The following is a 14951-nucleotide window of genomic DNA, read 5'->3' as shown; positions in this document are numbered from 1 at the left end:
ATCTTGGAGAATAAATCTGCATGATAGACTAAAATTCAACCTCAAAGTGCTATTTAGAAAGAGGCTGTTTTCTGAAAACTGCTTTCTAATAACCATTTGATAGATCTGAACTAAATATATGTAGCATTATCTTATGTCAATCTCTTCTGACTGCTTGAGAAGGCAAACACCTTCCACAGGCCCATCCTGCAGAGCGTGCATTAGTTAAATGTCCAGTGTACAAGAGAAAAAAATCAGGAAGGTTTTAATTGATCTTGTCTCACCATGGTGACTGCTTCAAAAACACATTGCTTTGGTCAAAAATCCCCTAGCCTTTTCTTGCAGCAAAGCAACTTCTTTAAATAGCTTTAGTAACAGAATGTAAAACTGTTAAGACACTTTCCCTCCCCTGTACTGGACACAGCAGAGATTACTGTTCGTGCTGTTTGCTAAGGCTGGGGCAGAACGGCCTTGCAGCTCCGTGAGGAGGAGCAGGCCCAAAGAACCCAAATAACACCCTGGTATGATGAATTAGAAAATGGCCTGCAGAAAACAGTACTTACTGTGCTGCCTGCAAACAGTTTTGCTGATGACCAAAGAAAGGTTTTGCTACTCAAGCCTCCATGTTTCTTTGTAGCTAAGAATTTGGGGAGGATTATTTCTGCCTGATAATTTCTGCAAAGCTGTTATTTCTTTGGGGCATCACCTCCTTTGCTGGTTGCAAGTCCCTGGCGCATGCAAAGTTCTGAGAGTGACTCAGAGGCCTCAAAATACTTTGTGTGCTTCAGCACTTTTCTTAATGCTGTGTACAACTTCTATGAATAAATATATCGCTTATGGTATATAAAACTGGGGGGTGTGTGTGTGTGTGTGTGTGTGTGTGTGTGTGTTCTCTGTTGGCAAGTAATAGTCTAGAGTTTCCAGTCAAAACTGAACTGCAGGGTGCTGCTGAAACAAGACATGATAGCCAATGCAAATTTGTCTGTATTAATCTTCATGTGCTGCAAGGACCTCACTTTGCTGAATCTAATGCAAGTGGCACAGTCCAAAGTACCTATTAAATTTACTGCTGCAAGATAAAAACAGAAAAGAAAAAGTCAGAGGAGGGAGCTGTAACGCCCAGCAGAATGCTGAAGTGCTGTGCTTGCTTTGAGGCGGGCGCGGGCTGGCAGGGGTTAAAGCAGCATGTGCAAAACCTCTGCCTGACAGAAGCTCTGACACAGTGCTGATACTGAAGCCAAATAAATATTTACATTTTATAATTGAGTATAGGTTGGATGACTTGGAGAGCTGAGAAATATAATAATTGTTTCTAAGAGAAACTGCAGAACAACTTACACTGGCTTTGTATTTCCCTCTGTGAAATGTTTTGTGAAATGTCCCAACTCTGTTGACAGCTCTGATTTGGTTCCAGCCTCTTATATATAAAAGAATCTATTTCTTCATGTGGTTGCTTCCAATGTTTGCTTATTTTCTCTCCTATGTACCACACTTTAAAAACAAGCTGGCTGTTCTGGTTGTTGAGAACAGCTGAAAAGACCCTATTCCATAATTGTCTCCTTGGTCCACCAAACGAAACCATTATCAGACAGTACAGTGAGGGAAGATTTATGTTAATGATTTCTCAGATAAGTAAAGATCCTGCTTCAAGGCTTGAACAGATGAATAAATCATCATGTAAAACTGTGGCATAAAAGCAGTTAATGGCAGGTGGTAGTCAGAATTTCTCCAGACTATGCTAAGTGCATTTGTTTGTCCTGGCCACCCTGCAGAGCAGATGCTGAGTGCTTGGCATCCTTCCCACCCTGCTCACAAGTAACTAGGGGGAACCCTTAAAAACTGGTTGGGCATTAGAGCGGGAAGAGGCTGCGACAAGCCCGGTAAGAAGCCAGGCGGGCACCTTCGCGGTTAAAAGCAGGTGTCTTCCGAGCATCTTGTGTCTCTTGCAGGATCCAGTGTCTGTCTGTAGCAATGAGATGATTTACATTCCCTCTGTCTGCTAGGAACTTAATTATAGAGAGAGAATAAAACTGAAAGCATTTCTGGAATACTTCAAACACTCATTGTTCCACCAGGCTTTACCCCCCTGTATTATGTTTCGTATAATTCTTTTCAGCTGAGTGATTCTTCTACTCTGAGTGAAAGCAGAGATGATTACTCTGGAAAAATCTAATTACAGTTGCTCCACTTCTAATATTTTGCTAATGTTTTCTTTATCGCTGTTGGTATCTTGCTGCTGCTCCCAACTCAGGATCTAAAGGCAGAGCTTGTCATTATCACTTAGTGCATCGCTACAGATAGCCCGAGACGCTCGGAAGGAGCCGTAAACTCTCTCAGCGATGAGTACAACGATCTTCTCCCTTGTTTAGTCTTGAGTGTACTTTGAAGTACAGGGCGAGGCTGATCTTTGAAGCTGTATATGCTCAGATTACCGGGGCATAGCTAATTTCTTCAGGGACATAGAAAAGATCACAACCTCAATCCAAAGAAAATTGCTTATGGGAAGGCAAGAATGAAGAAATGCATCTTTTCTGAGCTGTAAGCTCTGCGGTCAGCTTCCAGATACAGACTGATCGTAAGAGTTAACTGCATGGTTTACTTGATTTAAAGAGCTAATTATGACAAGTGACTAGTTGATAGGTCACTCAGTTATAACTATCATTATTAAATACTGAAGGAATTACAGCTGCCTGTAGGCAGCACATTTTATGTCCTTGTCTGTGATACTCATTAACCCTTTATAAAGCTCTGAAAAACACAAGCAGAATACATGCCCAGACTATATTTGCATAATTACTGTATTGTATTTGAAGATCAGCTTTGTATGCTATTCAAATCAATTTTAAAATCTAAAAAATAGTGCATGAAAAAAGAGTAATCTGAAAATTCATAATCCTCCTCTAGAAAAACGGATGTAAAAATCTTTAAACTAGTTTTCTTGTGTTAGAATAATTGCTCATTGAAACTGTTTAATGATGTCCCATAATCATATGGATGAATGCTAAGCTGTAAGAGAATGAAATATTAGTATCGGCCTTTTTTTGCCTTTTACATTATCCTCCAGGTTGCCAATTCTACGGTATTTTCCAATATTTTGAAATTAATAGACAACATGTTTGGTTTAATTGTTTTTAGTATTTACATGCCTTCATGGTTATAATGTAGAACACCACAGTGGGTTTATAGCTGGTGGTAGTTTGGAAATAAAAAAAAAAAAAACCCAAACAAAAACCAGACAACACCATGTTGTGAAAGTGTAAAGAGAGGACACCAGTAAGAGAACTTTGGTGTTTACAAAGGAATGGTAAACCAGAAGTTAGCTGCCCCCTGTGTACGTCTCCTGTCTATTTCCATACGTTTTTAGGAACTCATAGCAACCAGAGATGCCAGAAATCTCTGATGATTACTTGCTGCAGTTGTCTGTGTAGCATTTGATGAGGGCACTCATCCCATAAACTGGCCCGGGCTGAGGTAGAGGAGTCACTGAGAGTAGCCACAGAATGTAACAGGATGAAACTGAGACGTGAAACTGAGGCTGACCAGTGAGGTGCAGTGGGCTGCCCCGGGCTGCCCAGGCAGGTGGGTGTTTTTAAATTCAGATGGAACACAAATATAGAAAATACGCTGTCATGGCCTGTGCTGCATTAACTTACAGAGGGAGCGCAGTTCTTGACGGGAAGTTCCTTTTTCTGGATTGTGTAGTGCAAGGGGATGGCAAGGAGACACAGGTTGGAGTACGAGTTCTGATCCCTGCCTAGGAGGAGGAAGTGAAGTGATCTCTCAAGTTTCATTTAGATGAGAGTCTCTCATCATTTGTGTCACTGAATGGAATCCAAGTTTTCAGTAAATGGAACATCTTAGTATTTATCAATTGAACCATCACTTATTAGTTTTGTCTTACTTTGAGTTTGGAGGGGTGTTAGTAAAAACACAATTGCAGAGAAAAAACGTGGATTTTTTCCTGTTTTGCAACTGTCCCACCCTCTCTCTCCTCCTGACACCTGCTTCCCGCTCTTGTGGGACCCGTTTCTCTGGCAGGAGGTGCCGTTCTCTCGCGTGTGGGGCAGCAGCCAGCCGCCGCTGCACTGTGCCTTCTCCCTGGAGCGCTACACGCCCGCCACCACGCAGCTGTCCTGCAAGGTCTGCGTCCGGCAAGTCAAGGGGCACGAGCAAATCCTGCAGATCCAGACATCCATCCTAGAGGTAAAGCCTGCTCTCTCCTTCCTCTTTTGTTAAGTTGCTGTGGGAGTATGAGACACGATCTCTCCCCATTTTTGTCCTTTCTGCCCCTATGTGGTGTCTTATGCCCTGTTCAAAACTGTAACAAGTATTTAAAGTCTTACAGACTCCATTGCCAGCAGAAATCAAAGCACAGAGATTCTACAACACTAAAAATAATTTATGTTTGAGTTGGTGGTAATAGTTTTCATGCAAAAAGCTTCTGAATAGCTTGCAGAGCACTGAGAGTTGAAAACAGATGGCTTGCCCCTATGCTGTTAGGCCACTGACTATTCACTTCCTCGAGCGTTTTTGGATACCCAGAATGTCGTACCAGGGCTGCAGCTTTGCTCACAGGAGGAAGAAGTCAAACATGTAGTCAAGCTGGTGATGTGTCCTACAGCAATGACAACTTCAGCTGCTTCTTTAGATTATTGAGCATCTTCATTGATTAATCCAGATTAATACTTGGGGATTAAAGATATATGCCCATTGCTAAATGCACTATGCAAAGAATGCAGCAACTAAGAAAACCACAAGCATCATTCTGTATAAAAATATCCTCAGATTACAGCTAAGTGTTTTTCTGGTTCTTTACTGTTATTTCATACAAACTTCCGTCATTCTCTATATATATCTCAATACAATGTTGCTGCTGTATTTTTTTCTTTTTTTTTTTTCTTTTTAAAGGGACCTATCTGTCCACAAGTCCCCAGAGCATGTTAAAATTCTGTTTTCAAAGGGCTGTGCTAGTATGGAAGGCTTTTTCATGCCTATCTCAAAAAGTGATTGAAGAGTGAGGATAATTTGACTGTAAAATAAATATATAAATAACAACTGAATACTTGAACTGCTCATTGCTTTACAATTCCCTGAACTAACCAGGTAGCAGTAGCTTATCTCACATGTGCAGGGTATGAAAATCTACTATTGTTCTGCATATTTAATTTAAACAGTCAGACCATGCGATATATCTACAGCACCGCTATTACTTTGCATGGATGACTTCTGGGATGTGTCATAAATGTTATATGAAGAGACTATAGCACCACTGTTATTTAATATTTATGCTGCATTGCACAGAAATGAGTAATGCATGGAAATGTGGCTCTATTACACATGACCGGTGTAATTTCATAGGAAAAGAAGGGGCCAGATCTACAAAAGGACCTGGATTCCAAAGAGATTTTTGGAGAACTGAGATACTTATAGAATTGAGGTGTTTTAAAAAAAAAAAAAAAAAATCACAAATGAGAGATTTGTGTGTCTGTATTTTAGGCTTAAGCAGTTAAAGTTTTAGAAACACATATGCTTTTGTGGCATCCCATCTACCAATCACTGCTCTGTTGGACTTCATCTGTAGCACAAAAATAAACAAAAAGAGAAAACTTGTAGAAGGAAAGTGACACTATTTTAGATGTGTTTCTACATAAGTGCTTGTGATGTTCTAGAAGTTCCTTCACAAATCAGAAAATACCTCTTAGCTATTTGTTTTTCTGTGTCATACAATCTACAATAGCTGGAATTTCAGACTCAGGTTTAATTTTTTTCTTCCTCCAGAAGCAGACTTGATACACCCAGAGGTGTATGTGGACAGGCTCACTGCTCTAGGTCCCTGCATAACAAGGCAGGAAAAAAGATACAGCACGGGCCGCACGCGCAGCTATTCTCATTCTGAGGAGGCTGTGCAGAAATCTTGTCTCGGTTCCCATTTTAACAGGGGAGTATGAGAGGACTCTTGGTGTTACTCTGTTACTACGCTGAAGAGAGCCACCCACAGACCCTGGGTAGACAGAAAGCCTGATGCCCTGTCTAACTGCTTTGCTTTTATATTCTGTGTAGAATGAAAAAGAAACCATCACTTTCTTTGCACATGATGACAGCAACTTCCCTGCACAGATGGGTCCAAAAGCATTCAAAATCCCCTACTCTATTAGACAACGAATCTGTGCAACGTTTGACACACCCAACGCCAAAGGCAAGGACTGGCAGATGTTAGCACAAAAAACCAGCATTAACAGGTAATGAAAGGCAGTTTTGAAAGGTGAACATTTACATATGCAATAGGAATAATTTGCTGCTGTTATGGATTTTTTGTTTGTTTGCTGGTATTAAAGACGTGTGCATAGTAATTAACATACTCTCAAGGATAAGCTGCAGCCCATACGTTCTTTTATATACACCTAGCTGCTGAAAACAGGAGCTCTCTGAACAGACCGTGTGCCCTGTCCTACCTGAGGTTTGCTTCTGAGGTCGGTTCCTGTGTTCTGGACTGGACCTTTTCTTTGTGCACCCACAGAGCGGGGGCTCGGCGAGGTACGAGCCCGTAGGAGGAGTTTGGCGTGGTTGTGTACTGCGAAAGCTGTGCTTTAAAGGACTTAGGGGGTTGCACATTCTCTCAAAAAAATCATATGGCCTGTTGCTGTGGCTTCTATCTACATGTTTTGTATTCCAAAATGAATTACACATTTTGCAGATTTTTTTTAAGGAAAGGCATATTTCAAAAGAAAGTCATGCTCTACTGTTAGGAGTAATAATGTTATGATTATTAAAACTGAAGGATGCTGTAAAAACTAATTTACTACTTATTTTGCTTTTTCTGCTTGGCTAAATTAAATTGGTGGAGGCAGTTCACTCTCAGAAATATTTTCTGATTGTCACAAACGCCATAAACATGTTCCCAAGAGGATAGAGGAATACTTAAATCAAGCAAAATAACTTTTCATTGTCTTGTTGCTTTGCATGGGAATCTCAATAAACCACATCTGAACCAAAGAAAAAAGTAATTTATAGTCTTGCAGCAGTTGAGTCAGAAAATTCTGCTTTACTTACTGGTGTTTACTACCTATTGTCAGGCACTTTAACCTGCCCTGGTTTCTGTTCCTCATGTGTAGAGGAAGCTGGAGGACACTTCTGGTTCTCTGGAGGCTGAGAGACGGTGTAGTAAGGAGATGACACTGAGCTGTGTAAGACCAAATTTGTGATAGCCCTTTAACTTTTGATTCTCTCCTGGAGACACCAGGTGTAGAGTCTTTACAATATTTATTTTTATAAAATCAAATCCATAGATAGAAAAAGGAAGTTGTTGACCAGTTTAAGGAACCCAAAACGTAGTTATAAAACCAGATGGTAGAGCATAAATACTTGACTTCATAGATTTCCACTTACCTACTGTACTGCGTAATCCATTAGTGTCACCATAACACTTCCCCCCTGTGTTTCAGAGTACAGGCAGCTGCCACACTTGTAGTTCAGTTGAAGTCAAGGTGTTAGTGGACAAGAGTAACAGCCCGGCTTCAGCTCCTCAGCTTAGACTGTTCTTTCCCTGCACTAAAACTTCATACCCTGGCTACAGGGGACTTCTTCGAGGCTGGAGTTGTACTACACATGCACACTCTGTTACTTTTGATCACCAGTGGAGATGAATGTAACTGGGGAAAGGTCATTAGCAAAGCTTGAGGAAAAAAATGGTATCTGTCTGTTTTTTACTGATGAGTAACAATGGTCAGTAGCAAATATTTAATTATCTTGGAGTTGGTTTAAAAAAACAAATAGCAGCATTCAAGTCCAGATTTCCTTTTCTGTGCTGCAGATTTATCCGTTTCTTCCTGTATTTATAGAAATGTATCTAGATGTAATACAAATGCTATAAATAACATCTATGCTTCTGAATGTGAAGTTATTGTACTTAATTGGATGATTATGTCCAAAGCCCATAAATAGGAGTTACAGGGTAATGTGTTTAAGATAAACACTTTGTTATACCAAATTCTTTGCAAATACCACCCCTGCAAAGTCCTAAAGACTACATCATTAATAAAATATAAGCTTACAAATTAAAAGATGTCATATCTTCACATAATCACAAGCATCATGTTAAGTTATATAATTCCCTTCCCTGACAAATACTTGCTGAGTTTACTGATGATGCTTTCAGAACTGACTTGTTCTCTAAATTACACAGGATGGTACTGCTGGCCAGCATTTATGTGCAAGTCCCTTGTTCAGGCTCCTTCCGCTAAACTGGGCAAGTGACAGTTGAAGATAAATGCACCAGTGTGTGTCCTCTTGAGGGTTCCCTCAGCTCAGCTCATCTAGCTCTTCCTGAAGGTTTTTTCGTCATTTCAAACACATCTGTAGTGCTAGGCACAACAGAGGGCACTTTCACATTCATGGTAGCTACAGTATGTACGGTTCCTCACCCTTTTTGTTTCACCTTTTTCTCCCCTCCTTTCAGGAATCTCTCCTATTTTGCCACACAAAGCAGTCCATCTGCTGTCATTCTGGACCTCTGGGAAGCCCGACATCAGCACGATGGTGACCTTGACTCCCTCGCCTGTGCCCTGGAAGAAATAGGAAGGACACACTCCAAAATCTCAGACATAACAGAAACTGAGATTGAGGAGCCTGACTTCAACTACAGCAGACAGAATGGACTTTAGTCACTTTTTTCCATTCCAGAACTGATGGCCAGCTTTGACTATTACACTAGAGATTCGCTTTGGCAGGGAGGAAATAAGGGTTTCTGCCCAGTGTGTATGGAAACAGACACTCATTTCCACAATGCAGATTTCAGTTGGAAGAGCAGAAGCAGCCCTATTAGACATCATCTCGTTAATAAGGAAAACACAAGCTTCTCCCTGTCCTCTCCCATTTAAAATTCATGTTTTAAAGTCAAAACCAAAACTACACATCTATCATTCCTGGGGCAGGAAGGAGTGACATACAGAGCCATGAAAGGTAAATATTATGACATAATGTATTTAGGAAACAGTAATGCTAATATAATGCCTAGGGAAAATCAGCAAATATGATACTGAATATTTAGAGCCCCCAGAGGTTAATCCTAGCTGAAAGGCTTATCTTCTTGGGGCCTGGAGTCCCCTTTGTCCTGCATCTCTAACTGAACACACAGGGGGTGTAAGATGTCATTTGATAGCATCATGTTGTCACTTAGGTTCTGCTACAGGAAAAGGGAAAATCTGGCCTTATCCTGTTCAGATGTTTGCAGAATTAGAAGATCTCATAACTATTTAATCAATATCATGTGTATTCCAAACAATTTCTTTTAAAAATTCAATCACTTAATGAATGTATATTTGCTGCAGAGCTTTCCTGCCTGTTCTGTTACAAAATAACAGACAGAACCCTTCTCTGTGAAATTAGCCTGTGTGCGTGTGTGAGAGAAATTTTCTGAAGTTCTCGGTCTGCAAACTTTCACTTAGTCAAAAAATGTTTCTTTGGGGGTGGATTTAAATAACCAAATAAAACGCAGGAAATTGCCAGCCCTGTTCTAGCAATTTTACACATTTTTTTAATTACTTCATGTTCTGAGGCTAAACTAAAAAGTAAAGGTGAAGTCAGTCAGCATAAGCATAGCCTAATTTTGGTTTAGTTTCAGACTGAAACAATAAACCCCACATGGTACTGCCAAAAACGGGCTTGACTTCATTGTTCAATTTGGAAATTTCACAGGCTATAAAGCTGGCTGTGTTACACTTGGTTTAGTTACAAACATATTGCATTTGACACCAAAACCAGACTCTAACTAGAGAACTCTCTTCATTTTTAATCCATTTCATACAAAAATAATTTGTTACTTCAACTGAACCAAAAATAGAGCTGTCACTGTGAGTGAGTGTTCTAGTGGAACTGGTACTGAGCCAAATTTAGCCATTATTTTTACTCGTATATTCTTTAAAGTTGGCCAGGGTGCTCGTTAGCTCTGGCCCTAGGCTGTCAGTTTTGGTGATGCGAACACAGTCGTATAAAGCAGGAACACAAGAGGCTTTACAGAAATGCAAGAAATTGAAAACAGGCATTCTGGGGTTTTTTTTACCCCCACATTTGGCTGAGAGCAGCATGATAGGCCACAGGGTAGGTATTTAGTGTGCAAATCTATAATAATCTGTAGCTATTTCTTTACCCAAGATTCCAGTTCTGAAAAGTATGATGAACAACTCTTGATGTAAGACCTTGCTTGTTCTCACTGATCTGAAACTGCAAATTTCACTGCTTTCCTGGCTCAGCTGGCCAGAATAGTCTTAGACTTATAAATACTTAAGACTTCCCCAAACATTTTCTGCACTTTAGTATTTCATGCAGTCTGACATGAGAGTTCCTGTTTGCAATGGGAAATCATAATGGCTGCGAGCATATTTAAGACTGAGACAAAAATACCAGCTTATTTGGCAGCAAGCTGTCACTGTTTTCAGCAGCACATGGCTCGCTCTGTGTTTGAATTATATTTCTAGTGACTTCCAGTCCTCCTCCTCAGAAACCTGTTCTTCATTGGACAAAATGTCATGAATTAAAAAAATAGGGAATGGCATCCACAGAAAGCGGTGGAGTTTTGGTGAGCTGTCGTTGTCTGGGAAACCAGCTACAGTCACTCTCCAGCAGTTAATTTGTTCTCAGCTTCTCCTCAGACGCAGTTTTAATGTTCAAACTAGCTTAGGTTAGCTACTGCGGCAAAGACCCAAGAACTACCCTGCAGGTGCTGTAACATATTCACGTCATTCTGAAGAGCTGTATGTATTTTCTCCTCTTGTTTTCCAAATACATGTGAGCCACACACAGCAGATGGGGTCAAAACGAGCTGCTCTGTGGAGCTCAGACCTTAAAGCTTTTTCTCAGGAAATGCACAGTGTTTACTTTCAAGACTTGGGTAGCTTTGAAAAACCTCTTTGTACAGCGACACCCAGCTCTGCGTATGGAATGCTCGGTAAAGCCCAGAGAGGCAGAAACCAGAAGCCATCTAGACCGACTCCCTCCAGAGCACACCTGAAAGGGCCTTCGGACTGAGGGGGTCTGGGCTGTACCAGAATACACCATTAGACCCAAAATCCAATGAAGTCCAGTGTCTGAGTTAACGTACTGAAAAGGAATAAATGTCAAACTTTCTTACAATGACAATAAACATTTAGTTTTGGGCCTAAGGTAAGATTTTAATTTTACATTGCTCAATAGAGTATTGTTTCCCTTTAGGTTTTGTTTCCTGGCTTTTCATTTTTGAAGCATCTTCTTTGTTACTGATCAAACTTCTGTGAATCTGAGTCAAGATCTCTCACTTTTATATTGTTTTAGTGGACTAGAAATGTCACAATGCTACTTACTTACCTTTCTCCCATTGGAATGGGGTGTGAAGCAGTAACCAAACTGCTAGCCTGCATTTCTGATGTGACCTTACCTAGCTGTACACCTGAGTCTTATCAGAACTGCCATACTATGTCAGGTGAAAACCCATTTAGTCTTGTACAGTATCTAATAGCGACCAGGACTGAGAGTTTAGGGAAACAGTGTAGGAAACGTGCCCTGTACTAAGGGACGTCCTCAGCAGGGGGTTGCATCGGGACCACTGTGTCTAAGAGTCACGTATACTGTCCTTCAACAAATGGACTTTCGAACCCACTGAAACACTTGGCCTTCATGAACAATATCCAGGAGAAACAAGGGCCACAATCTTCTCTTGCATTTTTTTAAGCAGCCCTTCCTTTCCCAGCTTTCCTTCTGGTTAACACGCGCTGCCTAACAGCTGCACTGCGTTACCCCCAGTTCTCTGTAGTCAGGAATACTGAGTAACTGCAGCCAAATCACCTTGCCGGTAGTAGGAATTCTTCTACAGGCTTCTCTTACACTTCATTTCCGCTCACTCCCCTGTCTAGGCTGAAGAACCCTCGTTTATTCTACTTCTTTGAACATCCTCGCTGTTATCCTCTGTACTGTCTCTAGTTCTGTATCTTTTTGGAGATGGAGTGACCAATAACCTGCTTTTCAACAGGAACGCAGGTGAAATCACACAATTCCTCCATTTCCTCAATTTCTTGCTGTTCCCCCATTCAGTATCAATCCCAGAGGATTAAGATCTTGCTGCAGCATAAAGCCACAAGAAACTCCTGCAAGAGCGTGCAGGATGCCAGAGAATACAGTAACTGACTCTACTACGCAAATTACTCAAGCTAATACATCCTGAACATCCAGAAAATAAAACCTGTGAGGAAAAGATGTGTAATTGAAAAAAAGGCTGAAGTGACAGAGAAGATGTCAAAATGCTTAAACAAAAAAACCAAGGACATTATTTGTTCTCCATGATCATGGGTGCTGGTAGGCAGTAACTGGACAAGAATGCAAGTTAGACTTTTGAGTGGAAAAATAGGCTACAGGGTCTTTTGTATTCTCTTTCCCCCCACTGCATCTGTTGATTACCTGGTCTGTCTGGTACAGACATGCCTGTTTTCAGATGCTCTCTTTCTGTTGTTTTGTGTTAGGATCATGGGATGATATTAATAGCTCTTAGCACTGTTACTTATCAAGGCTTATGCCAGTTCTCCTCCCTTTTTTATGCACAGTCCTGGTTTTAGAGATGGAGCAATTAAAACGGTTTTTAGGTAAATGCTTCTGCTGCCACATAAATGAAGCAGCAACATGGATTTTGTTGCCATTAACAAACAGCTGAACAATACAAGTAAAAGATGTTAAATGTTTGCTTCCTATTTTCCACAGTAGAAAGCAGCTGACTGTTGCCAGCTCCCCCACAAGCCTGCTGTAAGTATGTTTTGCAATACAGTATTCTCTCAGAATGACAATTCAGAATTTGTATGCAAATGCTATATAAATAGATACGTTGAATATTATTAGCAATCTTAAATTTCCAGAAGCACATTTTTAACATCTATATTAAAAAGATTTTTTGGAAATCTGTATACATGTATGTATGATCTGATGCAAAACACAGATGTAAAGGAGCATCTGAAGCAGGATTAGAGGCCAGAAATAAAACATTTATTCCTTTCCTCTATATTATAAATTATGAATTTTAAAAAATAATTTAAAAAAATCTCTTCACAAGCTAGAAAGTAAAAGAAAGCGAAATGTAACATTACACACTTAAGATTCCATCTAGCTGCCCTGAGTCCAAGATGGTGAAATAACTGTTTTGATTTTACATCACCAAAGAATCTGCTCTAGTGTATTTTCATCTTCCTAAGCACTTTTCCCAGATATTTCTGTGCTGTGAGTCATTTAAGACTAATAGTTGCATTTTAAAAATGACTTACAATTTTGTCACCAAAATGGTGCACTTCACAGCTCCGCCAGACTGCAGCATCGTAAAGCTAATTTACAGTTTTTACAACACTGCTTTTGCAGTCTTACTCGTTTCCATTGAAATCCTTTAAACCACAAGGAAAGGAACCCTGCTCTGCAGATTTAAATTCAAACTTCATTTACCAGTGCAAGTCCCATAAAACCAAGATATACTCCCACAAAAATTTTATTGAGCTTTTTGTAATAGATGAAAAGATATCAACACAAGTCTCTTAAAATACAGGGAACTATTTTTGTTATTATTTTTATCTCTGGCCTCCTCTCTGGGCCTGTGCACAGCTTGCTTTCAGCAGGTTGAGAAGCCTGTTCAGCATAAATCACTAAAACAGGGATCTTCCTGTAGGACTACATGGTGTTAACATCATACTAAAGGTCCTTTTTTTTTTTTTTTTTCCACTTGAAAGATAGTGCTATATGAGAGTTTTAAAACTTTCAGTAACTGATCAATCCCAGATAATATTTTCCACTACAAAAAGCTATAGCTTATGTATACACTGAAGCTAAAACAAGTGAGGAACTGTTGTGGACTTCTGTTCATTATTTGAAATTTTTTTTTCAGTCTATTTCTACCTATAAAACATATATTTAAGGAAAGGGTAGTAATTAACCAAGTGGAAAACAGGAAATTATTTCTAAGTCCTTAAGAACTGTGAATGATCTGGAGATTTCTCTTTCTAGCCTTTCTTTTACTAATTTGAATTATACTTCGGAAGCTCTCCCACTTTCTCCACAGCAGTTAACAGATGGTTAACATTATTCACTGAGAACCTTTTTCATGTTAAACCTGCTGAAGGGTGTTTTCTACGGGTTGTTCATTTGTGGTATGTGCTTTGGGAAGATTACTCCCTTGACACTATTCCTGCTTCAGAAGAGGCTGGTGGTCTTCCCGCAGCAGCATGTAAAGTGGCACGTATATCCTTTCTTGGATATATAATGATTGTTTAGTTAAAACAGTCTAGTTAATTACTTAAAAGATTCCTGAGCAAGTACATTAACCTAAAATACTGGGTATGTAACACACAATACCTGTAGCAACAAAGAAACTCAATATGCTGGTAAAAGATCACGAATCATTTTCTAGTAGCGCACAGTCTAGCTCTTTTCTCTCATTGCCAATACTAGCAGAAGTGGTAGCAAAAATCTCCTTTCCAACATGAACAGAGATAAATAAATCACTCTAAGATTAAAGAATCACTTAGAGAATCATTTGCTAGTAACAGTGTCCGCAATGCAGAAAACAGAACCGATGTTCTACTCATTGCCGCAAGAAAAATCTGTCACTATCCATGTTCACTGTTCTGTCCAAAAGAAAATAAATGTCTAGGAATTTGCCACTATATTTTTTGTATTAGAGGTGAATAGTACAGATTCTACTAGTGTTTCTTGTCTGGGGCTTGGGTGGGTAGGGGTGTATTGTAATTTTCAAGCTATTGCAAAAGCTGCTTTTAAATAAGCTGTTCAGTTGTATTGAATAACTGGTTTGTGCTTTACAAGGGAATCCCGGTGAGCCAGGATTCAAGGGGGAGCCTCCCTGCCTTGCTGTCACAGGGTAACTAGAGCTGAAGTCACTTGTGAAAATTTAGCTACGGGATAGGGAGATTAGATGACCCGTCCCTGATCTGTAATGTAGTGTACTGTAATCTAATGAG

At 40.0% G+C, this 14951-nt stretch overlaps 1 protein-coding gene across 4 annotated transcripts in view; it reads left to right on the top strand.

The window, feature by feature from the left end:
* The window catches only part of UNC5D (unc-5 netrin receptor D), a 156834-nt gene extending 142184 nt beyond the window's left edge, over positions 1-14650 (top strand). For all 4 annotated transcript variants that reach the window (XM_074852200.1, XM_074852198.1, XM_074852199.1 and 1 more), the window contains 3 exons: positions 4018-4182; positions 6040-6218; positions 8435-14650. In XM_074852200.1, the coding sequence (XP_074708301.1) occupies positions 4018-4182; positions 6040-6218; positions 8435-8639 (549 nt within the window). In that variant the 3' untranslated portion in view covers positions 8640-14650. The remainder of the gene's footprint in view (positions 1-4017; positions 4183-6039; positions 6219-8434) is intronic.
* Positions 14651-14951: the final 301 nt, after the last annotated feature.

The sequence above is a fragment of the Strix uralensis genome, chromosome 28 (assembly GCF_047716275.1).
Source record: "Strix uralensis isolate ZFMK-TIS-50842 chromosome 28, bStrUra1, whole genome shotgun sequence".
Lineage (NCBI taxonomy): Eukaryota > Metazoa > Chordata > Aves > Strigiformes > Strigidae > Strix > Strix uralensis.
The sequence above is the reverse complement of the archived record's forward strand: the minus strand, read 5'-3'. Positions and strand labels throughout refer to the sequence as shown.